At 40.6% G+C, this 20,911-nt stretch overlaps 1 protein-coding gene across 1 annotated transcript in view; it reads left to right on the forward strand.

Moving 5' to 3' along the window:
• Cnnm1 (cyclin and CBS domain divalent metal cation transport mediator 1) overlaps window positions 1-20,911 on the forward strand; it is a 53,726-nt gene that overhangs the window by 1,414 nt on the left and 31,401 nt on the right. Inside the window, 1 exon segment of the mRNA XM_015494880.2 lies at window positions 1-737. This exon segment is cut by the window's left edge and continues 19 nt beyond it. Within this exon segment, the coding sequence (XP_015350366.2) occupies window positions 1-737 (737 nt within the window).

Raw genomic sequence — 20,911 nt, forward strand, 5'->3', positions numbered from 1 at the left:
GACCCATCTGCTCTGCACCCTGCTCCTGGGCCAAGCCGGAGCCAACGCCGCCCTGGCGGGTTGGCTGTATGCCTCGCTGCCGCCGGGCATCGGGGGGTCGGGGGAAGACTACAGCGAGGCGGGCATTCACTTCCCGTGGCTGCCCGCGCTGGTGTGCACTGGCGCGGTGTTCCTGGGGGCAGAGATCTGCCCCTACTCTGTGTGTTCGCGGCATGGGCTGGCCATCGCCTCGCACAGCGTGTGCCTGACCCGACTCCTGATGGCGGCCGCCTTCCCTGTGTGCTACCCGTTGGGCCGCCTGCTGGACTGGGCGCTGCGCCAGGAGATCAGCACCTTCTACACGCGGGAGAAACTGCTGGAAACGCTGCGGGCAGCGGACCCCTACAGCGACCTGGTGAAAGAGGAACTCAACATTATCCAGGGCGCCCTGGAGTTGCGCACCAAGGTGGTGGAGGAGGTGTTGACCCCCCTCGGGGACTGTTTCATGCTGCGCTCGGACGCGGTGCTGGACTTTGCCACTGTCTCCGAGATACTTCGAAGCGGCTACACTCGCATCCCGGTGTACGAGGGCGACCAGCGCCACAACATTGTGGACATTCTATTTGTCAAGGACTTGGCCTTCGTGGACCCCGACGACTGCACCCCACTTCTCACTGTCACCCGCTTCTACAACAGGCCTCTGCACTGCGTCTTCAATGATACCCGGCTGGACACGGTGCTGGAGGAGTTTAAGAAGGGTGAGCAGTGATCTTTCTCCTCCCCCTAATCCCTCTCCCCTTCAAAGGTATTGCACTTTCATAAAGATGAAGGGCTTCAGGTACTCAACGCTATCCCCAAACTCAAGGAAGGCCATACCTCATGCTTCCCTGGCTGTTTGCATCTCACTTCTCCCAGCCTTCCTTGCAGCCCACTGAGCCCCAGATCTCTTCCCCTCTACTAGGCTCACCAGGTGCACCATATTCTTCATTCATTCCATTCCACCAGTATTTTTTCAGTGCCTACCAAATGCCAGATACTGTGTCCCCTGGACTTGGAGGTCACTGCATATTTTCCCACTCATAACAGGGGCACCTCTACAGGTTCCCATAGCAAACATCCTTTGCGTTAAACTCCCTTCAGCACTGGAAGCTCACCTAACTCCATTGCTGGACAGCTCCAGTTGCTGACAATCTCTTCCTTACACAGAGCAGAAATGTCTGCCTCCAAAGTTTCCTAGTTATATGGGGTAGAGTAAGCCTCAGGCACCTTCAACATTCTTCCTCCATATTTAACTTAGCATCTACCATTTATTGGACCCAAACAATACTCGAGTTGGGATTAGATGTGGCTAAAGGTGTTGAGTTCTTGTACTTCTGGGAACTCCAGCCCCATAGTAGATCTGAACTTGAGGAAATATTCGGGCAGAAAGGAGACCTTAGAAACTTGCATATCCAAATGAGAGGGGTTTCCTTCATCACAGCCACCATTCCTCCCTCATCTCTTTACCATAAGCTTGGTGTCAAACCGAGCTATATGACATGTTGATTCCATGGCTGGGGTTTGTCTTTAGAAACTGCCATCTGAGACTGAGTACCAGTTCACTCAAGAGAGGTCAGCCTGGATACTTGAGTCAGTTCCCCTTGGGATTATGTTTGTCTGCCCCCCATCCTCCCACCCCAGTTCACCAGATTGGGCCCAGAAGAGCCCCTGGTTGTTTTTGAAAATCAAATCTACCTCAAGGATTCACATTGAGAGCATTTAAGCCTATCTCACAGACCTTGAAAACAACTCCAGCCATGGTTTAAGAACAGTCACATGGTTAGAATAAATTTAGAACTTTACAGAATAACTGTTTTGAAGGACACACTCATTTGTAATACTTACTAAAAATAAGCAAACAAAAGTCAATCCCCTGACTTTAGAATCAGACTTCAAATGTAGCTTTCCTGTGGCTAGAAGATCTCTCATTTGATTGTATTTTTTTTTAAATGTATTTATTTATTTATTTTTTTTAAGAGAGAGGAGAGAGAGAGAGAGGGATGGGGAGAGAGAGAGAGAATTTTTTAATATTTATTTCTTTTTTAGTTATTGGCGGACACAACATCTTTGTTTGTATGTGGTGCTGAGGATCGAACCCGGGCCGCACGCATGCCAGGCGAGCGCGCTACCGCTTGAGCCACATCCCCAGCCCATGATTGTATTTTTTATACATTTTTTTTCTGTCAAAAATTCAACCTTATCATCACAGGTATATTCTCTAGGACTTTTGAGTATAAAGAAAAATCGGGGGTCTTCCTCCTGCCACAGTATTTTTGAAGTTATGTTAAAAATCAAAACATATCCTAGGGAGGGGGGAAAAAGTCTAAAAGCTATTTTTAGTCTCAGATTTGGTGGGAGCCCTAGACTTTTTGTTGTTATTAGGAGAAGGGGAGGGAAATGTGAATATGGCAGCTATTTAAGCCCAGTCTGGGCTAATGCCTCCCTTTCTCCCATCTGTCTCCCTGAATCCTTGCAGTACTGGTTCCCACGGCACTCTGTGGTCCATCCATCAGTTTGTAGAACTATGCTTACATTTTGTATTTCCTGCAGAAGTAGAGTCTTGAAACTGGGCGTAACAGCTATGGAAAAAACAATCTGTATTTGTTTACTAGAGCTGCCATAACAAAATGCCACAGACTGGGTGACTTGAATAACAGAAATTTATTTTCTCACAGATCAGGGGTCTGGAAGTCCAAGATCAAGGTATCACTATGTTTGGTTTCTTCTGAGGCCTCTCTCCTTGGTTTGCAGACAGCTAGCCACCTTCTTACTTCTTGACATGGTCTTTCCTCTGTATACTGCATATTTGTTGTCTTCTTGTGTGTCTAAGTTTCCTCTTCTCACTAGTTTAGATTAGGACCCAATCTAATGGCCTCATTTTAACTTAACCACTGTGATAGGTAAGATAGTGGTTAAAGTACTGCCAGAAGACATTTTTTAATGCAATTCTTTTTGAACCCCTTCATTCCTTCGCTTAGTTCTAATTGAGCACCTATATGATTTTAGACAACAATGGAGACAAGACTGCCCTCAGTAAGTTAACAGTCTGTGGAACTTACAATGACAATAAGAACCATCTTTGTAAGCAGGAGTTATCTTATTAACCTTGCAACCCCGGCACCTATATTTTAATAATCTGTTCAGAAAGGCTGACATTGATCTGAAATGAGTGGCTGTGCAGAACCTTCTGAATCTGGTGAAACAAGCTTGTTAGTGTCTGTTAGTACTCTATGGTTAGTGGATCAGTGTAGAGAAGCTGTCCATTAAGGTGAATACCAGGCCAAGGAAGATACTTCCACATCCTTTCAGAGCCTGGCCTTGCCGTTTCTTCATTGTGGTCCATGAACCAGCATTAATCTCAATGAGAACTTATTAGAAATGCAGAACTTCATGCCCCACCCCAAAGCAATTGCATGAAAGTCTGCATTTTAACAAGCCCTCAGGTGGCTCATGTGTCTATTAAAATTTGAGAAGCATTCCATTCAGAGGACCTTTATTCATAGTGCTTGGTAGATCTATTTAGGATGGAAGACAAGGAATAATGAACCAAGTTGTGTCAGGCTCCAAGCTATATAATACAGTGGTCAATTTCTGTAAGAGTTTGTACCATAGATTAGGAGAGGAAAACCGAGTTGAACTGGTTTTCTTTGCCTTTAAAAATAACTTTTAAAGTAAGTCTTTAATAGCTCTTCCATTTTGCTTACTTCCTTGCATCTCAGTAACTTAACCACCTACACAAACCCCTTAGGAGGCAGAAAAGGAAAATGATTATATTAATAGGAACAACAGTTAACATTAATTGAAGGACCACTCTGCCAGGCACCATGCCAAGCCTTTTGCATACTCAGAACAACTCTCCTGGGTAGGTATTATTAACTCCATTTTACAGATGAAGAAACTAAAGCTCAGATCAATAATATGACTTGCTCAGCTTTCTGTAACTAATAACTGACTGAATTGTGATTGAGCAAGGTCTGTAAAGCCCCAGTACCTGTTCTTTTTTCCTGACTTCTTCAGTCTTGTTCCTCCAATCTGGAATCCCTGCCACCCACAGGGTTCAGCTGACCTTGCCTCTGACTTGCTGACCATGGCTGATTCATCTTCAGTATTTGTGGGTTAGAAATGTAGCTTTAATAATTACAACAGTTGCTAGATGTGGTGGCATACACCTGTAGTCCCTATAATTTGGGAGGCTGAGACATGAGTATCACAGATTCAAGATCAGTCTTGGCAATTTAGCAAGACCCTGCCTCGGAAAATGGACCAAGGGATGTAGCTTGGTGATAAAGCACCCTTGGGTTCAATCCTCAGTACCAAATAGTTTAATAATAATTACAGTAATTGCTAATATGCACATTGAACTTTACAAAATATTTCTATCTCCCTTTTCTTGTCTGAAATAGCAGATGACCCTAAGACCCAGAGGGTTATTTGGCCTGCCTGAGATAATCACCCAGCCTGTATATTTCAAGACCCAGATTCTAAACCAGATTACATTACTCCAAAGCTCTTTGTTCATATGAGTTGTAGGTCTTTAGAAATAGGGAAAAGGAAAATGGCCTTTCAAGTTGGCATTCTAGCTTCACAAAAGGAAACTAATATTTCTCCCCCATAGGACTGTGAGTTCCTTGAGGGAAGAGAATGAATCTTATTTAGTTTGTGTTCTTAGGACAAGCGTAGGGTTCACCATGGTGAGGGAATGCATTCATAAACATATTTCTTGAATAACTAACTTCTGTATTTCTGTTTGAGTGAGTAAACCCTAGATACAGAATAATTAGTGTTGTCTCACTGACCACAGCAAATATCACCTCTTCTTCTCCCAAGGTTTCTATCTATGTTAGTGGTGTCATTGTCCCTTCAGTTCCCTGGGCTAGAAACCTCTCCTTCACTACCCACCCTCATCCTAATGATTGTCTTCATCTGCTGAAGCTGCCATAACAAAATACCATGCACTGGGTGGCTTAAACAACAGAAATGTATTTTCTCACAATTTAAAGTCTAGAAGTCACAGATGGAGGTTCTAGACAAATCAGTTTCTGGTGAGGGCTCTTTTCCTGGCTTGCAAATGACTTCCATCTCTCTGTATCCTCACATGGCGTTCCCTGAGGGCATATGCAGACAACAAGAGAGCCCTAATCTCTCTTCTTAGAAAGCCAACCATCCTATTGGATTAGGGCCAATTTATTACCTCATTTAACCTTGATTGCTTCCTTACAGGCTCCCCTGGGGGTTAGGGCTTCTACGTTTGAATTCATTGGGAACCCAAGCTTTTACTCCATAATACTCACCAAAGTCCTGTCGTTCAAATCATAGCAATTATCAGTATTGCATCCAACCTGTTTTTGGAACCTATACATAATTTAGTCCACTATTTTCTCCACGTGGGTTATTCATTAATTTTATTCAACAAATAGTTACGTGATACCTCCTGTGTAAGCACAGAGGGAAAGACACTAAGTGTGATTCCTGTCTGCCTGAAGGTTTCATTCTAATACAAAAAGAAGTAATTAAACAAATGGGATGGTGAGTAAGAGCCTAAGCTTTAGTTGCAGTTTACCTGGATTGATACTGGCGTTGAGCAAATTACTTAACTCTATGTGTATCTTGTTATCTGTAAAATGAAGATAGTAATAGTATTTACTCATAAGATTGTTTGTTAAGATTATTACATTAAAATGCGGATTTAGTACCTGCCATCCTCTAAGTGCTAAGTAAATGTTAGCCATGATTATTAAATATAAATACAATTTTATTACTCATTTGTGCAAGTGCCTCCTAAGAAGTTATGCTTCTTCAAATCTTCATCTCCCTCAAATCCATCTTCTCCAGTACCACTAAAATAATCTCTCGTAATGACGTCCCCAGTTTAAAACCCTCGTGTAGCTTCCACCAACCACAGGATAAAGTTAAGCTGGAAATGGGGTTGGCAATGCCTTCATGACCTGCTGCTGCCTGCCCACCCCCAGCGCCCTGCTCCTGCCACAGTGTAAGGCTCCGGAAACCCTCCATTCTGCAGCTGCACAGTGCTGTTTTCTTGTTTTTGTCCCTTGACTCATGCTCTACTCTGTCAGGAACAGGCTTTGCCTGACTAATCCATCCTCAGCCCCTCCTTTAACGCTCAGCTCAGGGAAACTTCTTTGTAGACCTCAATTTTGGCCAACCTCCTTGTTCAGTATATTTGTATCTATTACTGAACTAACAAGCTATTCTATCAGTGTGTTTACAAGTGCCCCCCGCCCCCATGTAATGAGCATCTGCAGTGCAAGGCTGTCCCATCTCTTTGTATCTCTAGCCCCAGCACCTAATGAATATGACACTCAGTGAATTTTCAATAAATTATGAACAGCTAACTGAAGGAGTTAAACTGTAATAACTTGAAAGGGATCTTCAGAGCTCGAGTAAATGAATCATTCATTATCCCTAGTCCAATTGTTTTGGACTACGCAGCAGAACAAATCAAACTTTCAAACTTTAGATGTTTGAAGAAAAGTGCTGCATGTATTATTTTTCTGCCTCTTTAGGTACATTCATATATTGCAACAATTCTTTTTGTGTGTGTGTTCAAAGCATTGTGCTAAAGTTGGGCATATGAGACCCAAAAAAAAACTGCTTCCCTAAAGCAGGACTCATTTTTCTCCATGACTTCCAATGATATGGCAATTCAAAATCTTAATGTTTGAGCCTGTGGGTAAGACAGACCTGTACCTACACATTAAAACAAAAGAAATGTAAAATGCTGTGGGAATGTGGAGGACAAAGTAACTATGTTTAAGTGACATATTTTGCTTTTATAAAATTTTTATTGCAGTTTATAAGTTTCTATTCTTCATATAGAAAAATTTTAAATATAGAACAGTAGATAAAAGAAGTAATAATCATACCACTATCATGAAATAATAACTCTTAATATTTGTTGTATTAAAAATATATTTCATAGAACAACCACCTTAATCAAATTCTTCAAAAGAAAGTAAAAGGAAAACTCATGATCCTACCATCCTCCGCAAATCAAATGTCCCATTCTAACCCCTGGAGTAATCATCCTGTACATTAGGATTATTTTCACTACAGTTTCCTCAGGGTTGAGCTCTATAATTGGAGAAGCCTAAATTATAAAATGGAACCTTTGGGGACTTATTATACTTCTAAAATTTACTTTTCTAATAGATTATTTTTAGGAGAAAACCAGCCCTGTATAGACAACAGGGGAAAGGAATAGTCTGTTTTCTGAAGCCCAAGGAATTACAGAACTGGTAGGTAACTCAGATAACCTAGCTCTGCTGAGTTAGTAACATCATCCTCCTAAACTGAAGACAGCTCAACCCACATGTGCGTGGTTGCTCTTTCCTGTAGACTAGCTGGCTGTAAAATGCCAATTGCAGTTTTCATATTCAGTCTTTGCTCATTTATTGATTCATTCAGATATTTTTAAACTCCACTTTGGACTAGGCACTAACCTGGGCCTGGGAATACAGTAGTCAGCCCGACAGACATTGGCCAGCCATTTTGGAGCTAAAAGGTACTCTCTTCCATGTTAGATCTTTCTGCAAGGGATCTGTTACCTAAAGTATATCAAATCAGCCAATAAGTGCTCCCGGCCCAGATGCACACTGTAACCTTTCCACCAAAGAATAATCTGGTTGAAAAAGTCAGTGTTTTATTGTATACTCCAAATTCTGATCTGAACTATTTATCTTCTTTGTCACCCATAAAAGAAAATAAAAAGTTGTTTTTACTCAAAGTTACATTTCACTGGTAAAATTAGATGTAATATGCCTTAAGTGTGTGAAACATTGCTAAGTAATTAGTAATATTTAGAATGAGATGTTTACCTTCTACACAGTAGGGCAAACTGTAGACAAAGCATAGTCTCTCATATACAGGGAGAAAACAAAAGGAAACAAAAGATGAAAATAATTAAACAAGATGGTAAAATTGTAAGTTTACTTCTCTTTAAAATTTTTTCATTATGATTGTTATAATGTTGTTATGTAATATCTTTTTATTTCCCCTCTCTAGCCTGGCAAAACAAATGCTAGATAACAATAGAATCTGAGCTAGAAGGGGCACAAAAACCTTAGGGGGGAAAATATGTAACTCAAGCTTTCTTATTTTTAGATTTAGCCTTCTTTTCAGGCGTACCAGCCTTCATTGCCAGACTTTCTTTTTATCTAATCTAAATCCTGCAATTTGCAGTTAAATTCTATTTTCTCTTTTTAGCATCTTTCCTGGTTTCCTTTTTATCTGAAGAGTACTGTCGCTCACCTTGTTTCCATGTTTTAACCCCCATGTGCATTTAGCTGTGTTTCTACCTTCCTTAAAGCATTTGAGTATTTCTGGGGGAGGGTCTGTGAGTGTCCCTGCTTTCCTAAGCTGGTTTATCTCCAGGTTGGTGTTTGGGGACATCTGAACCTCCAATAAATAACTCTCAATGCTCTTTATTTTTTGTTGCATGTTCCTTTCCAATTTGAGGATCTTTTCCATTCTTCCTGTCCTCATTCATCCTCCCTTTCTTTCCTTCCTTCCTTTTTTCCTTCTTTTTGTGTATTGACAGGGCAATATTCTATGTCAGGCCTGTGCTTGGCACTGGGGATACAGTGTGAACCAGACAGACATCCTTCCTGCCTTCCTGGGGCTTGCAGTCTAAGAGGGAGAGTGTCACTAACCAACAAACTGCGATATGTAGTTTGAAGAAAGTATATGGAGCTCTGAGAATATAATGGGGGTACTGAACTGGTCTTGTGGGTGAGGGTTGATTCTCCCTCCCTAAGTCTGAACTCGAAAGGGTGGTGAGAAGGAGTTTGTCAGATCAAGAGCTCTCCAGAAGAGAGCAGACATGCTCTGAGGAAGGAAGGCCAGTATGGGTGCCATGTTGGATTCCATTAGGGATAATACTTCTCCACCAACCAAATTTCCCTCTCCCCTCTGTGATCGTCTGGGCAGTTCAGTTCTGTAACATTACTGCACACCTGGTCTCTAGCAGACAGACAGGGATGTAAATGTGGGAACATGAAGGGAGGAGAGGCCCTGGTGAAAAGGCTGATCCAAGGCAGCCTGGGGTACACACAGAAAGGGGAAATCATCCCTGGTTGACTTAGGATAACTTCTCTGAGGAAGTAGAATTTCAGTTTAGCCTTTAAAGGAGAGGGACCGTGATCATCAATTATGAAGGGAAAGAGCGTTCCAGCTGAGGCAGGAGTCTGAGCTAGAAAAATAAAGGCAGAGTGGAGCCGACACTATATTTGAATGCTGGTAAAGCAATTATCATAATGTTGCTTTTCTTCCAGCAAAATGTGGAACCAAGCAGAATGAAGTACTTGTCGAACATAATTTTTATTCCCTTCAAGTGCCAAAGCAGTATATTTTAACCATTTTTGGTAGTGCTATTTCTAAAATGTTTTATACCCATTCCTGCTTTCCTTAATAAAGGACCCTAAATATAACTTCATCTTTTCTTAATGACACAGGATCATGGTCATGAGAATGTAGTTATTTTATGCTGTATTGTAAAGCAGTTCTCTGTCCACTTTTTAACCTTTTCTGTCCTCTATCAGCTGTTCTGTCTGCATTTGCCTCAGGCAAATCCTTGCCTCACCATACTCTTTAGTGGCCACTTTGTCCATCTCACTTATGAGTTCTATTTTACTGAGAAACCAAGTAAGCATACACGTTGAGAATTATGTACCTGGTATACAGTAAGCTTCAATAAGTGGTGATTGAATGAATGATTACTTAGGCTTTGATTGGGAGCAGAAGGCATGAAGTTGAGGGAGGGACCTGGGACAGTTCCTTCTGGGACCAGATTCAAAGCCGTGCAGAGTCAGACCTCCAGATAATGGGTCGTTAGTCTGCTATTTTTGCAGTGTTGCTTAGCAAGCCAGATTGCCAACTGGCTTAGATTCTAGTGACTAACAACTATATTTTCATGCCCTAGTGATGTTGGTTACCATGGTTCTCTGGCTGACACAGTTGGCTTTTTTATAATTGCTTTTTAGTAGCTCAAGAATTCTTTTTTTTTTTTTTTTTTTTTTTTTTTGGTGATAAAGGTGTAAATTACTCCGTTTATGAAAAAGTAAAGTGAGACAGTGATGACAAAGTGCAGTTCTTTTTTTATTTTATTTTTAACCAGAGAAAGAGACAGTTTTGTTTTTCTAAGTCAGGGTGGGTTGGTAGGATAATATTTTTGTGTTTCTCTTCCTGATTTGGTAGAAAATGGTCATATAGATTTAAAACACACACACACACACACACACACACACACACCTAGAACTTGTTAGGTTAGCTTTATCTCATCTTATTCCAGAGGAGTTCTTCCATAAACACCGAGGCACTGTTAAAATTCTGATATATGATATATCATACACACACACACAAAAAAAAAAACCCACCCTATAAAGCCAAACTGTTTTTATAGCCTGGGACTATTTAGACTTATAAAAGTGTAGAACTTTAGAACCAGAAAAGGAACTTTGGAAAGCATCTGGTCCCAATCTTCTAAGGAGGAGGAAACTGAGGCCCTGAAAGGACCAATAATCAAAACAGCAACAATTACCCCTCATAGTTACAAAGCCCTCACATTTTCAAAGATCTTTCCAAAAGAGTAACTCATTTTGTACTCAGTGTGACTGCAAGAGCAGCATTTTCCACCCCCACTTTGTATGTGAGACACCTGGGATCCAGACTCCAGTGTCCTGCTGGATGTTCATCTGTCGAGGAGATAGAACCAGCACCCTCATCTGTGACTCGCTGCTCCCGTCCATAGAGACACAGGCACAGATGGAGAGTCCTGGAGGCCTGGGTTCTGGCCCCAGTCTCTCTGTTTCCTAGCTGGGTGAGTAAGGCAGGTCCCTCTGCCACGGAGGCTGATTTTATTTCTTCTTGAAAGGAGAATCATGATACTCCATTGAAAGTTCACTGTGAAGGGTAAAGAGAATTCTGGCACAGCACTCCACCATTTGCCTTGTACCTCCCTGATCTAGTTAACTGAATTATAACTAGTTATGAGTATAATGAATCCTTTTTCTGATCTAACCCATGTAAAATTCACAATATATAAGAAGAAAATAAAATTGAGAGCTTGACTCTGGATAGGGCCCAGGAGACCACAGTTGCATTGTGGCGGGTTCCTTATATTTCTTTATCCTGTCATCAGTTAGAATTAGGTTTCCTCCCCCATCTCTCTATCCTTCCTCAGATAGCTTTTAAGCTTAAAAAAATGATAATATAAATAAATATCATATCCTTACAAATAAAACCATTCAAAACTCTAAGCAGTCCACTAAAATAAAACATCAGTCTAAACATGGGAAAGCATTGGAAAGTGGGACTCTGACTCCTTTTGCCCTGCCCATTCAAAGCTCTTTTCATCACTATAAACTCACTTGTGAGTTCTGGGCATTAGTCTGTATATTTTCCTGTACACTTTTATTAAGAGCAATGTGCCCATTGCTCTTGATAAATCAGCTGAGCATACCTGAGATTTGGCTTGAAATGTGGAATCCCTATTACGTTAGAAAGCACAAAGGCTGGGGCTGGGGTTGTGGCTCAGTGGTAGAGCACTCACTTAGCATGTGTGAGGCCCTGGGTTCAATCCTCGGCACCACATAAAAATGAAATAAAGATATTGTGTCCACCTACAACTAAAAACTAAATATTTTTTAAAAACGAAAAAAGAATGACATAAAGGAAGAAATATTTATTTTGGTTCATGCTTTCAGGGATTTCAGACCATCATCCGGTGGCTCCACTGCTGTGACCTGTGATGAGCAGAGCATCCTGGCAGAGAGGGAAAAGAGCTGCTCACTGCCTGGTGGCCAGGAAGCAGAGAAAGGGAGAAGGGGGCTGAGGACAAGATGTACCCTTCTAGGGCATGCCTTCAGTGACCTACTTTCTGCAACTAGATCTCATCTCCTAAAGTTTCCACCACTTCTCAATAATATCATCACATTATTAATCTATCCCTGGGTTAATCCATTGATGACATCAGAGTCCTTGAGCTCCAGTTACTTTCCAAGAATTCCACCTCTGAACATTGCTGCCTTGGGAACCAAGTCTTCAACACGTGAGCCCTTGGAGGACATTCCAGATCTAAATCATAATACCTACCCTTCATACAGTATTCCTGAACTCCATTAGCTATAGTTCCATTCTTCCGGTTATTCAGGTCAAAACTTCTCTTGTCTATTTCACCCCCTATCCAGTCCTTCATGTAGGCTCTGCTTTTAAACATGACTAGAGAATCTGACATCTCTCCACTGCCCCTGCAGCCATCTCAGTCCAAGTCACCAGTTACCTCACTTTTGGATTATTGCCAGAGCTATATCTATCAGGTCTCTCTGCTTCCTCCTCTGCCTACATTGTGTTTATTTTTAACACAAAAGCTAAAGAGTTTCTTTTAAAACATAAGTCAGACCATGTCACTTTTTTTTTTGCAAAGAAAAATAAAAACACAAAGTCCACAGTGGATTTTTCTGATACAATAAAAAACCAACACCTTTACAAAGGCCTCTCAGGCTTAGTTACACCTACACCTGCCCATCCTTCTTGACCTTGATACCCACCACTGTCCTTTCCCACTCCTTGCCCTTCCATAAACACATCAGTTACACTCTGAACTCAGGGCCTTTGCATCTTGTACTACAAAGATATCAGCAACTTTAGATCGTTATTCAAACATCACCTTTTCTAGGAGTTTGTCCCTGGTCTCCCAAACACCCAAGATGATCTCGTATACTCCTTCACTCTCTCTCTCATTGTTCTTCCCTGCTTTGCATTCCCCTTAGCACTGGGCTATTTATCCTACATGTTTATCTGGTTTATCATCTGTCATCTCCACTTGCAAGAGTATTAGTTGCAGGAGAAAAATTATATTACCTACTGTGTTCGTGGGTTCATTTTTAGTACCTAGAGGAGTATTGGGCATGTATTAAGCATCTGATAAATGCTTACTAAGAGAGTTAGAGTAGAAGAATTGGGGAAATGTAGGGATTTTTGCAAAATAGAAGCAAAAGAAAAGAAGATACAAGATGATCCTGTGTTCTGACTGGGGGCAGATAGAAGGTTGGTGGTGTCATTTACTGTAGTGAAGAGGAAGAAGAGTAGAGACAGTGAGTCTCAAACATGAGGTCCTAGTTGGTAAGTGATTTTGACAAGATAAGGGGACAGCTCAGGCAAATGTCTAGAATAGGATGAGAGTTCAAAACAGACACTGATGTTGAGTTAGAAATCTAGTTCTTAGGGGAAGGGTGATGGTGACATTCAAAATGATGGGCTCTGCTGAGAGCTTTAATCAAAAGAAAGAGAAGAGCAGGAGATCAAGAGCTGCAGCAGAGGTTTTTACTGCAACAGCTCATTGGAATCACCTGAAGTTTTGAACACCTCATACCAATGTATAGATCAATAAGATCAGATGATGGTTATCAATAGGTTTGAAAGAGTCCCAGGTGATTCTCAACAGCATTGAGAGTCCCTAAGGTAGGGTCTTTAATATACATTTATCTGTAAGTGAGGATAAAATAAAGGAATCCACAATGGAAACATAAAAGTAGCTATCATAAGGATAGGAAGAAAATTAAGAAGGTAGTCTAAGGCAGTTCATCTCAACCTCAAATTTGTATAAGAATCACTTGGAGATCTTTATGAAATGCAGATTCTGGTCCAGGGAGTTAGGTTGGGGCCTGAACTGATGCATCTCTCACAGCTCCCAGTAATGAGAATGCTTGTGGTCCAACCATGCTTTGAGTAGCAAGTGTCAAGAGCAGTGCTTCTCAAACTTTAATGTGCATAAGACTCACCTAGAGAACTCAGTATTTCAGCCTGTCTGTGACCTCCTCACCCCCAAGATCCTGATTCAGTAGGTCAGAAATGGGGTCCCAGAACAAGTGCCCAGGTGATGTTCATGCTGCTACTCCAAGGAACACGCTTGAAATGATAGCAAGTCACAAAATCCAAGGTAAGGAAAAAAAAGGTACTTGTACTATCTACCAAACGAATCAAAGATGCTGCAGAGACACCAGGAAGAGCATAGCAAAACCACTACACTTTATAAAGTGAAGGTCATAAGTGAGGCAGATACCATCAAACGATTTCTGCTTTCCTTAGTTTTCTATTTCTAGGCAATATGCCCTCCTTGCTTCTATATTTTACCTTGGAAACAATTACCTTGCCAAAGTGCTGTAGCTATTTTTGAAAGAGAGGAATCAAATCAATTATTTGATTTTTTCCCAAGGCATAAGAAATATGCTAACAAGGTCCTTGAGAGCTCTCTGTGAGATATACCTAACCCATCTAGAGCACATGAGGCTATATTTATTAAAGAGCCTTGAAGGATATTTCATTTTGTTCAAATACAATTTTAAATACAGTGTGATGTTGCTGTCACTGCCTGATTTTCTGTATCTTTAAAACAGGCTTTCCAACCTCAGCAGTATTAACATCTGGGCCTGGACAAGTTCTTGTTGGGATAGGGGGAGGCTATAATTTTAGGATGTTTAAGCTCAACCCTGGTTTCTACCAACTAAACACTAGCCCCAAGTTGTGACAACCAAAATTGTCTACAGACATTGCCAAATGTTTCATGGAGGGGTAAAATCAGCCCCAGTTGAGAACTACTCTTTAAAAGCAATAATAAAATGTAGTCACCCTTGGGCTGGGGTTGTAGCTCAATGGTAGAGTGCTTCCCTAGCATGTGTGAGGCACTGGCTTCAATTCTCAGCACTGCATTTACATAAATAAAAAATAAAAGTCCATCAATAATTTTTAAAAAATATTTTTAAGAATGTAATCACCCTTCTAAGAAATCTAACTTTGGATAGGTTGATGCTAGATGGAGCTGTGACAGAACTTTATATAGACAGTTACCAGAAACCAGTACTAAGATTCTTGTGGCAACAGGGAAAAAAAAAAAAACTAGTTTACCTTTTAGCAGTGGGAAATTGAGAAATGTGGCCGACCTCAGACACTCCAAGAGCCTAATAGTGCAGTACTGCAGTGCAGTACCTCAAGCCTATCTCAAAGGTGCTTGGTATAAAAGTCACAAGAGACCCCTTTCAAAGCCCAGCATTAAAAGTTATCAACTACTTTCTGCCCATGTCTACAAAAATACCATAACCACCCACATCATTTGGAGAAAGCATTTAATCACTTTGCTGTGACAGCTATCCTTTTTTCTAGAAGTTTCTTTTCTGTCTTTTTGTGAATATTTAACATCCTGTGAGCCTTAACCAGTGCACCTGAGGGGCTAGGATTTACTAGACGTCTCAGTACTTATTTCCCTTTCTCATAGATCATAAGACAAATAACTAGAATGACACGAAGCTTACTCATAAGCCAGTGGTTTTTAAACTTTAGCCTGCATCAAAACTACCTGTAAAGCTTATTAAACCACAAATCACTGGGCTGCACCCCCAGAGACTCTGATTCACTAGGCCTCGGATGGGGCCTGGGAATTTTCATTTCTAGCTAGTTCTTCAGTGATGCTATTGCTGCTGGTCCAAGGACCACACTTTGAGAACCATTTCCATAAACCAAAATAATAGTTCTCAACTTTGACTGTATATCAGAATCACTTGGGGGAAATTTTTAAACCACTCACGCCATGACCCCATCCCAAACCAATGAAATAGGAATTTCTGAGTGTGGGATTCAGTCAGTAAAATGTATGTAAAGCTACACACATGATCCTAATGTACAGCTGGCATTGAGAACCACTGAGCTACATGAAATACATTCCAAAGCATTTGGAGTGCAGAGTCTTACCAGATGGTGCTATTTAATAGAGGAAAGATGGATCAACGTAAGTATCGCTTAATCCTTGAGAGGTATGACTCAGACCCCTGATGATTCCTTGAGGATTATTTCTCCAGTTCCAACTGAAACCATCCTAACTCTATATTCTAAACAAGGTTCAAACCATAGGTGCATATTCTCCACTTTGTGTCTCATTAGGATGTGGGCAGCATTGGAGCTAGGGATTATAAATTAGAGAGTGGGAGGAAGTAGTCAAGGCTTGAGGGAAGCAAACTCTCAAGGAGGGTTAAGGAGTCCATAGCTGCTAGAAATCAGGAAAAGGCAGCTGTCAGCAAGCCAAGCCATCAGGACAGGCCTGGGCTTCTGTGGAGGCTGGATAGTAGGAGCATGTCAGGGATTCAAACTAGATGTCAGAGAGTCTGTAGTTGCTAGTTTAGAACTGGGACACTGGTGATCCCAGAGGAAATGGTGCTTTTTACAACTCAGAGACAAATGTAGCCTTCATTTTTAGGAAGTGCCTTGCCATAAAATCCACTGTTTACCTTTCAACTCAGCCCAAGGTTTCCCATTTATTGGTGTTTGTTGCCACAGTAGTATGCTCAAGGGACATATAAAAATGCCCCATGAAAAATGCATTCAAGAAGTTTCTATCCAAATAATTACCTCTTGCCTCTGCTCTATCTTAGTGAGATCATAATGTCCATGGACTTAACAGTCTTGACTATTTTAGAACTGGAAAGGTTAATGCTGCCAGGGTCCCATTGCTCTGGACTTGGCTGATGGTGTGCAGAGCAAACCACTTCTCTTAGGTTACTGCTCCATATGTGCAACTCAGGGTGTCTCTGCTGTTCTGCACATGTCATCTTTCTCCCAGAGATGGGCCAAAAGGAACATCCCCTCTCAAGGAAAATGGCCCCCACATGAGAGAGGACCATTTAAGTTGAAAAAGAAGTTAACTTGTTTAAGAATATGCATAACACACATGTGTCTCAGTAGATTCTACAGCAAGCTGAGGGCCTGGGAATCATTTCTAATTCACACAATGAGGGATGCAGGAAGTTCTCAAGAACATCCTCTCACAAATTCCATGTCTCTTCCTCTGTACTCTGTATAAAGCCTCCTGGAAAATTGTGAAGTTCTATATTAATGGTAATGATATTCATCAATATTGGCCTAAAATGTTCACTTGTCTAGAAAGTTGGAGGAAAACAAATTAATGGAATAATATGGAGGCATTTGAACATTTATGATAGTCCACAAAGGGATGGCTCAACAGGAAAGACCACAGTTCCCATTCGCAGAATCTCATAGGAAGGCAGAAGAGGGAAATAGCTGAAACTTAAGCCACTCACTCAAGTATGCCATTAGGAACTAAGCACCACATTCATCCATGGGAGGGGAAAGAATGCGGGTTAGAAACCAGTATTGACAGGTGGCTTTAATGCAGGCTAAAGTTTGAAAATCAGAAAAAGATAGAAACACTGGGGAAATTAGAGCCCCTACTGCTCCAAATTTGCCCCAGATTGTGAATCTTAAACACTGCATTCCTGAGAACTGATGAGACCTCTAATAAAAGATAGGAAACTCCTATGCTCAGCCTTACAGCGGTTTGTCCTCAAAATCCCCCCTCCCCTCTGTGGCCAAGCCCACTTCCCTGTCCATCATTTCCACCTCCACAGAAAAGCAAAACGTACCCCCTCCCCCATTTCTGGTCTCCCAATGGCCTAATCTGGGTTCCCTTTTGGTCCCCACATACTAGAACACAAAACAATGATGTATGCTCTCAAGCAATATTTTATACTATACTATTATTCCTAATCAAACCAGATCTGCTCTTTCATTTCAACCTGTTCTCCTTATGAAGCAGTCCCATAGCTCCCTACAGACTCTGAAGGGAACTGTAAAGGCTAATTGTAAATTATGAAACGTTTCTAAGTAGATTACATAGTCATGTTGTCTTGAATATCATATAAATAGGTCCTAAAACTCACACCACAAAATTCAACCTTTTAAAAATGCATAATTTATGTTTTTAATCTATTCTTTTTTAATTGATTTTTTTAAATGACAGCAGAATGCATTACAATTTTTATTACACATATACAGCATAATTTTTCATATCTCTAGTTGTATATTAAGTATGTTGACACTAATTCATGTCTTCATACTTGCACTTTGGATAATAATGTCTATCACATTCTACCATCCTTGCTATCCCCCTGCTTCCTCCCCTTCCCCTTCCACCCCTCTGCCCTGTCTAGGGTTCGTCTATTCCTCCCATGCTCCCCCTCCCTACCCCACTAAGAGTCAGACTCCTTATATCAGAGAAAACATTCAGCATTTGTTTTTTTGGGATTGGATAACTTCAATTAGCATTATCTTCTCCAGCACCATCCATTTACCTGCAAATGCCATGATTTTATTCTCTTTTATTGCTGAAAAAATTCCATTGTGTATATATGCCACATTTTTTTATCCATTCATCTCCTGAAGGGCATGTAGGTTGGCTCCACAGTTTAGCTATTGTGAATTGTTCTGCTATAAATATTGATGTGACTGTGTCCCTGTAGTATGCTGATTTTAAGTCCTTTGGGTATAGACCCAGGAGAGGGATAGGATAGTTGGGTCAAATAGGATAGTTCCATTCCCAGATTTCCAAGGAATCTCCATACTGCTTTCCATATTGGCTGCATCAACTTGCAGTCCCACCAGCAATGTATGAGTGTGCCTTTTCCCCCACATCCTCTCCAATACTTATTGTTGTCTTCATAATAGCTGACATTCTGACTGGAGTGAAATGATATCTTAGAGTAGTTTTGATTTGCATTTAGTTGTGCAACCATCACTACTAGCTAATTCCAGACATTTCTCCACCTTCCAGATAACCTTGAAATCATCAGCATCACTCCCTATTCCCTTCTTTCCCCAATTCCTGACAGCCACTAATCTACTTTCTTCCTTTGTAGATTTGCTTATTTTGGAAATTGCACATAAATTGAATCATATAACATGTGGCCTTTTGTGTCTGGCTTCCTTTACTTAGCGTAATGTTTTCAAGGTTCACCTATGTTAAAATCTTACCTTATTCCTTTTTATGATCAGATAAAAGTCCATTGTATTCCATTGTATGGCTACACCACATTTCATTTATTTGGGAGCATTTGAGTTGCTTCCACTTTTTTAAATAGGAATAATGCTGCTCTAAAATATTTGTTTGATCCTGTCTTTCTTGCTTCATGCCCTACTACATGTGTTTGTGTGGACATATGTTTCCATTCCTGTAGGAGTGGAATGGCTGAATCATATGGTACTTTTGAGTCTGACATTTTGAAAAACTACCAGAATATCACCAGCAATGACTGAGACTTTCAGTTTTTTCACATGTTCCCCAACATTTGTCATTGGGTGTCTTTTTTATTATAGCCGTCTTCATGGTATGAAGTGGTGTCTCATTCACATTTCAAATTGAATTTCCCTAATGATGATAATGTTAAGCATTTTCTCTAATTACATATCTTTCTTAGAGAAACATCATTTCAAATTATTTGTCAACTTTTTACTTGAGTTATTTTCTCCTGAGTTGTAGTATCTTTGTATAATCTGGATATAAGTTCTTTATCTATAAATATTTTCTTCTGTTCTATGAGTTTTTCCTTCTTTTCGCTTCCTTGATGGCATCCTTTGGGGTATAGACAAAAATTTTGGTGAAATCACATTTGTCTGTTTTTTTTCCTTTCTTTGGTTGTTCTTTTGATGTCCTATCTAAGAAACCCACGTTTACTCTACAGTCACAAAGCTTACTCCTGTGTTTTCTTCTGAGAGTTCTATAATTTTCACTTTTACATGTCTGATCCATTTTGACATGATTTTTGTGTATGATTCCAGGTTCTGTTCAACTTCATTCTTTTGCATGTGGCTATTCAGTTACCAGCTATTAATTATTGAGTTCATGGCATTAAGCATTCCTTCATTTGCATGGACCAGTTGTATATTTTCCTGAAGAAATATCATTTTGAATACTTGGTCACATATATTTTGTGAGAGTCAGGACAAGGTCTTGCTATGCTTCCCAGTCTGGTCTCAATCTCCTGAGCTCAAGTGATCCTTCTACCTTAGCCTCCCAAGTAGCTAGGACTACAGGTACCTGTCATCATGCCTGGCCCTTTGCTGACTTTTTTATGATAATGTCCCAGGTACTATTCTTGATTCTGGGAAAACAGAGATAAATAATTCATAGCTGTTGCTCTTCATAGATCTAACCTTTGTGGTGTGGGGAATTAAAGAGAAATAGCAAATAACATGGTGAAATAGTGTGTGTATGATGCTGGCCCTGTGCTTGGCCCCTAGAGTGTGTATAGTAAATGGTGCCTTCTCTGAAAATAGTGTTATTAATGGCCATTATTATTATAAATGTTAATCCTGAAGTATGCACGAAGTGTTGTGGAGGAAGGAGTAACTGACTTTTCCATGTCTCCAGATTGTGTCACTTACAAACACTTCTGGGGCCCAGGAAGAGGAGGGGTGCAGGGCCTTTGAGAGAGGATGGACCTCAGGTGTGTGTATCTTGGAAGCAGCTGGTTTTCTTGCCCTTGTTGAGTGTCATCTCAGAACTTGGCTATGTGACTGCTGATTCCTGTCCCACTCTGTACCTAAGAAGGGACATCCACCTTCATAGCTCCGTACAGATTTTGAAGGGAATTGTAAAGGCTAATTGTAAATTATGAAATGTTTCTAAATAGATTACATAGGTATGTTGTCTTGTCTTGAATATCATATAAATAGATCCTAAAAATCTCTATTCCTTGATGACTGACCTCATAAATTATAGAGCAAAGGTGACTTTTTCATGTAAAAATTATAGCACTCTTTGTAAAAGGTATTAATTTATATAATTCTATCATATGACTCAATCATTACTAATAGTGGGAAGTATTGCTGGATTGCATTTGGGCTCCACATTCCAAAAAGAACCCATTATAATTCTTTTTGGGGGGGTGCTGGGAATTGAACCTAGGGCCTTGTGCTTGTGAGGCAAGCACTCTACCAACTGAGCTACATCCCTAGCCCAAAAAGATGATTTTAAGAAATCGTTTTTCCACCATATTGGTCATTTGTTTTGTCATCTTCTAGCACATGTTAGCAA

Source organism: Marmota marmota, unplaced genomic scaffold, assembly GCF_001458135.2.
Source record: "Marmota marmota marmota unplaced genomic scaffold, marMar, whole genome shotgun sequence".
Taxonomy (NCBI): domain Eukaryota; kingdom Metazoa; phylum Chordata; class Mammalia; order Rodentia; family Sciuridae; genus Marmota; species Marmota marmota.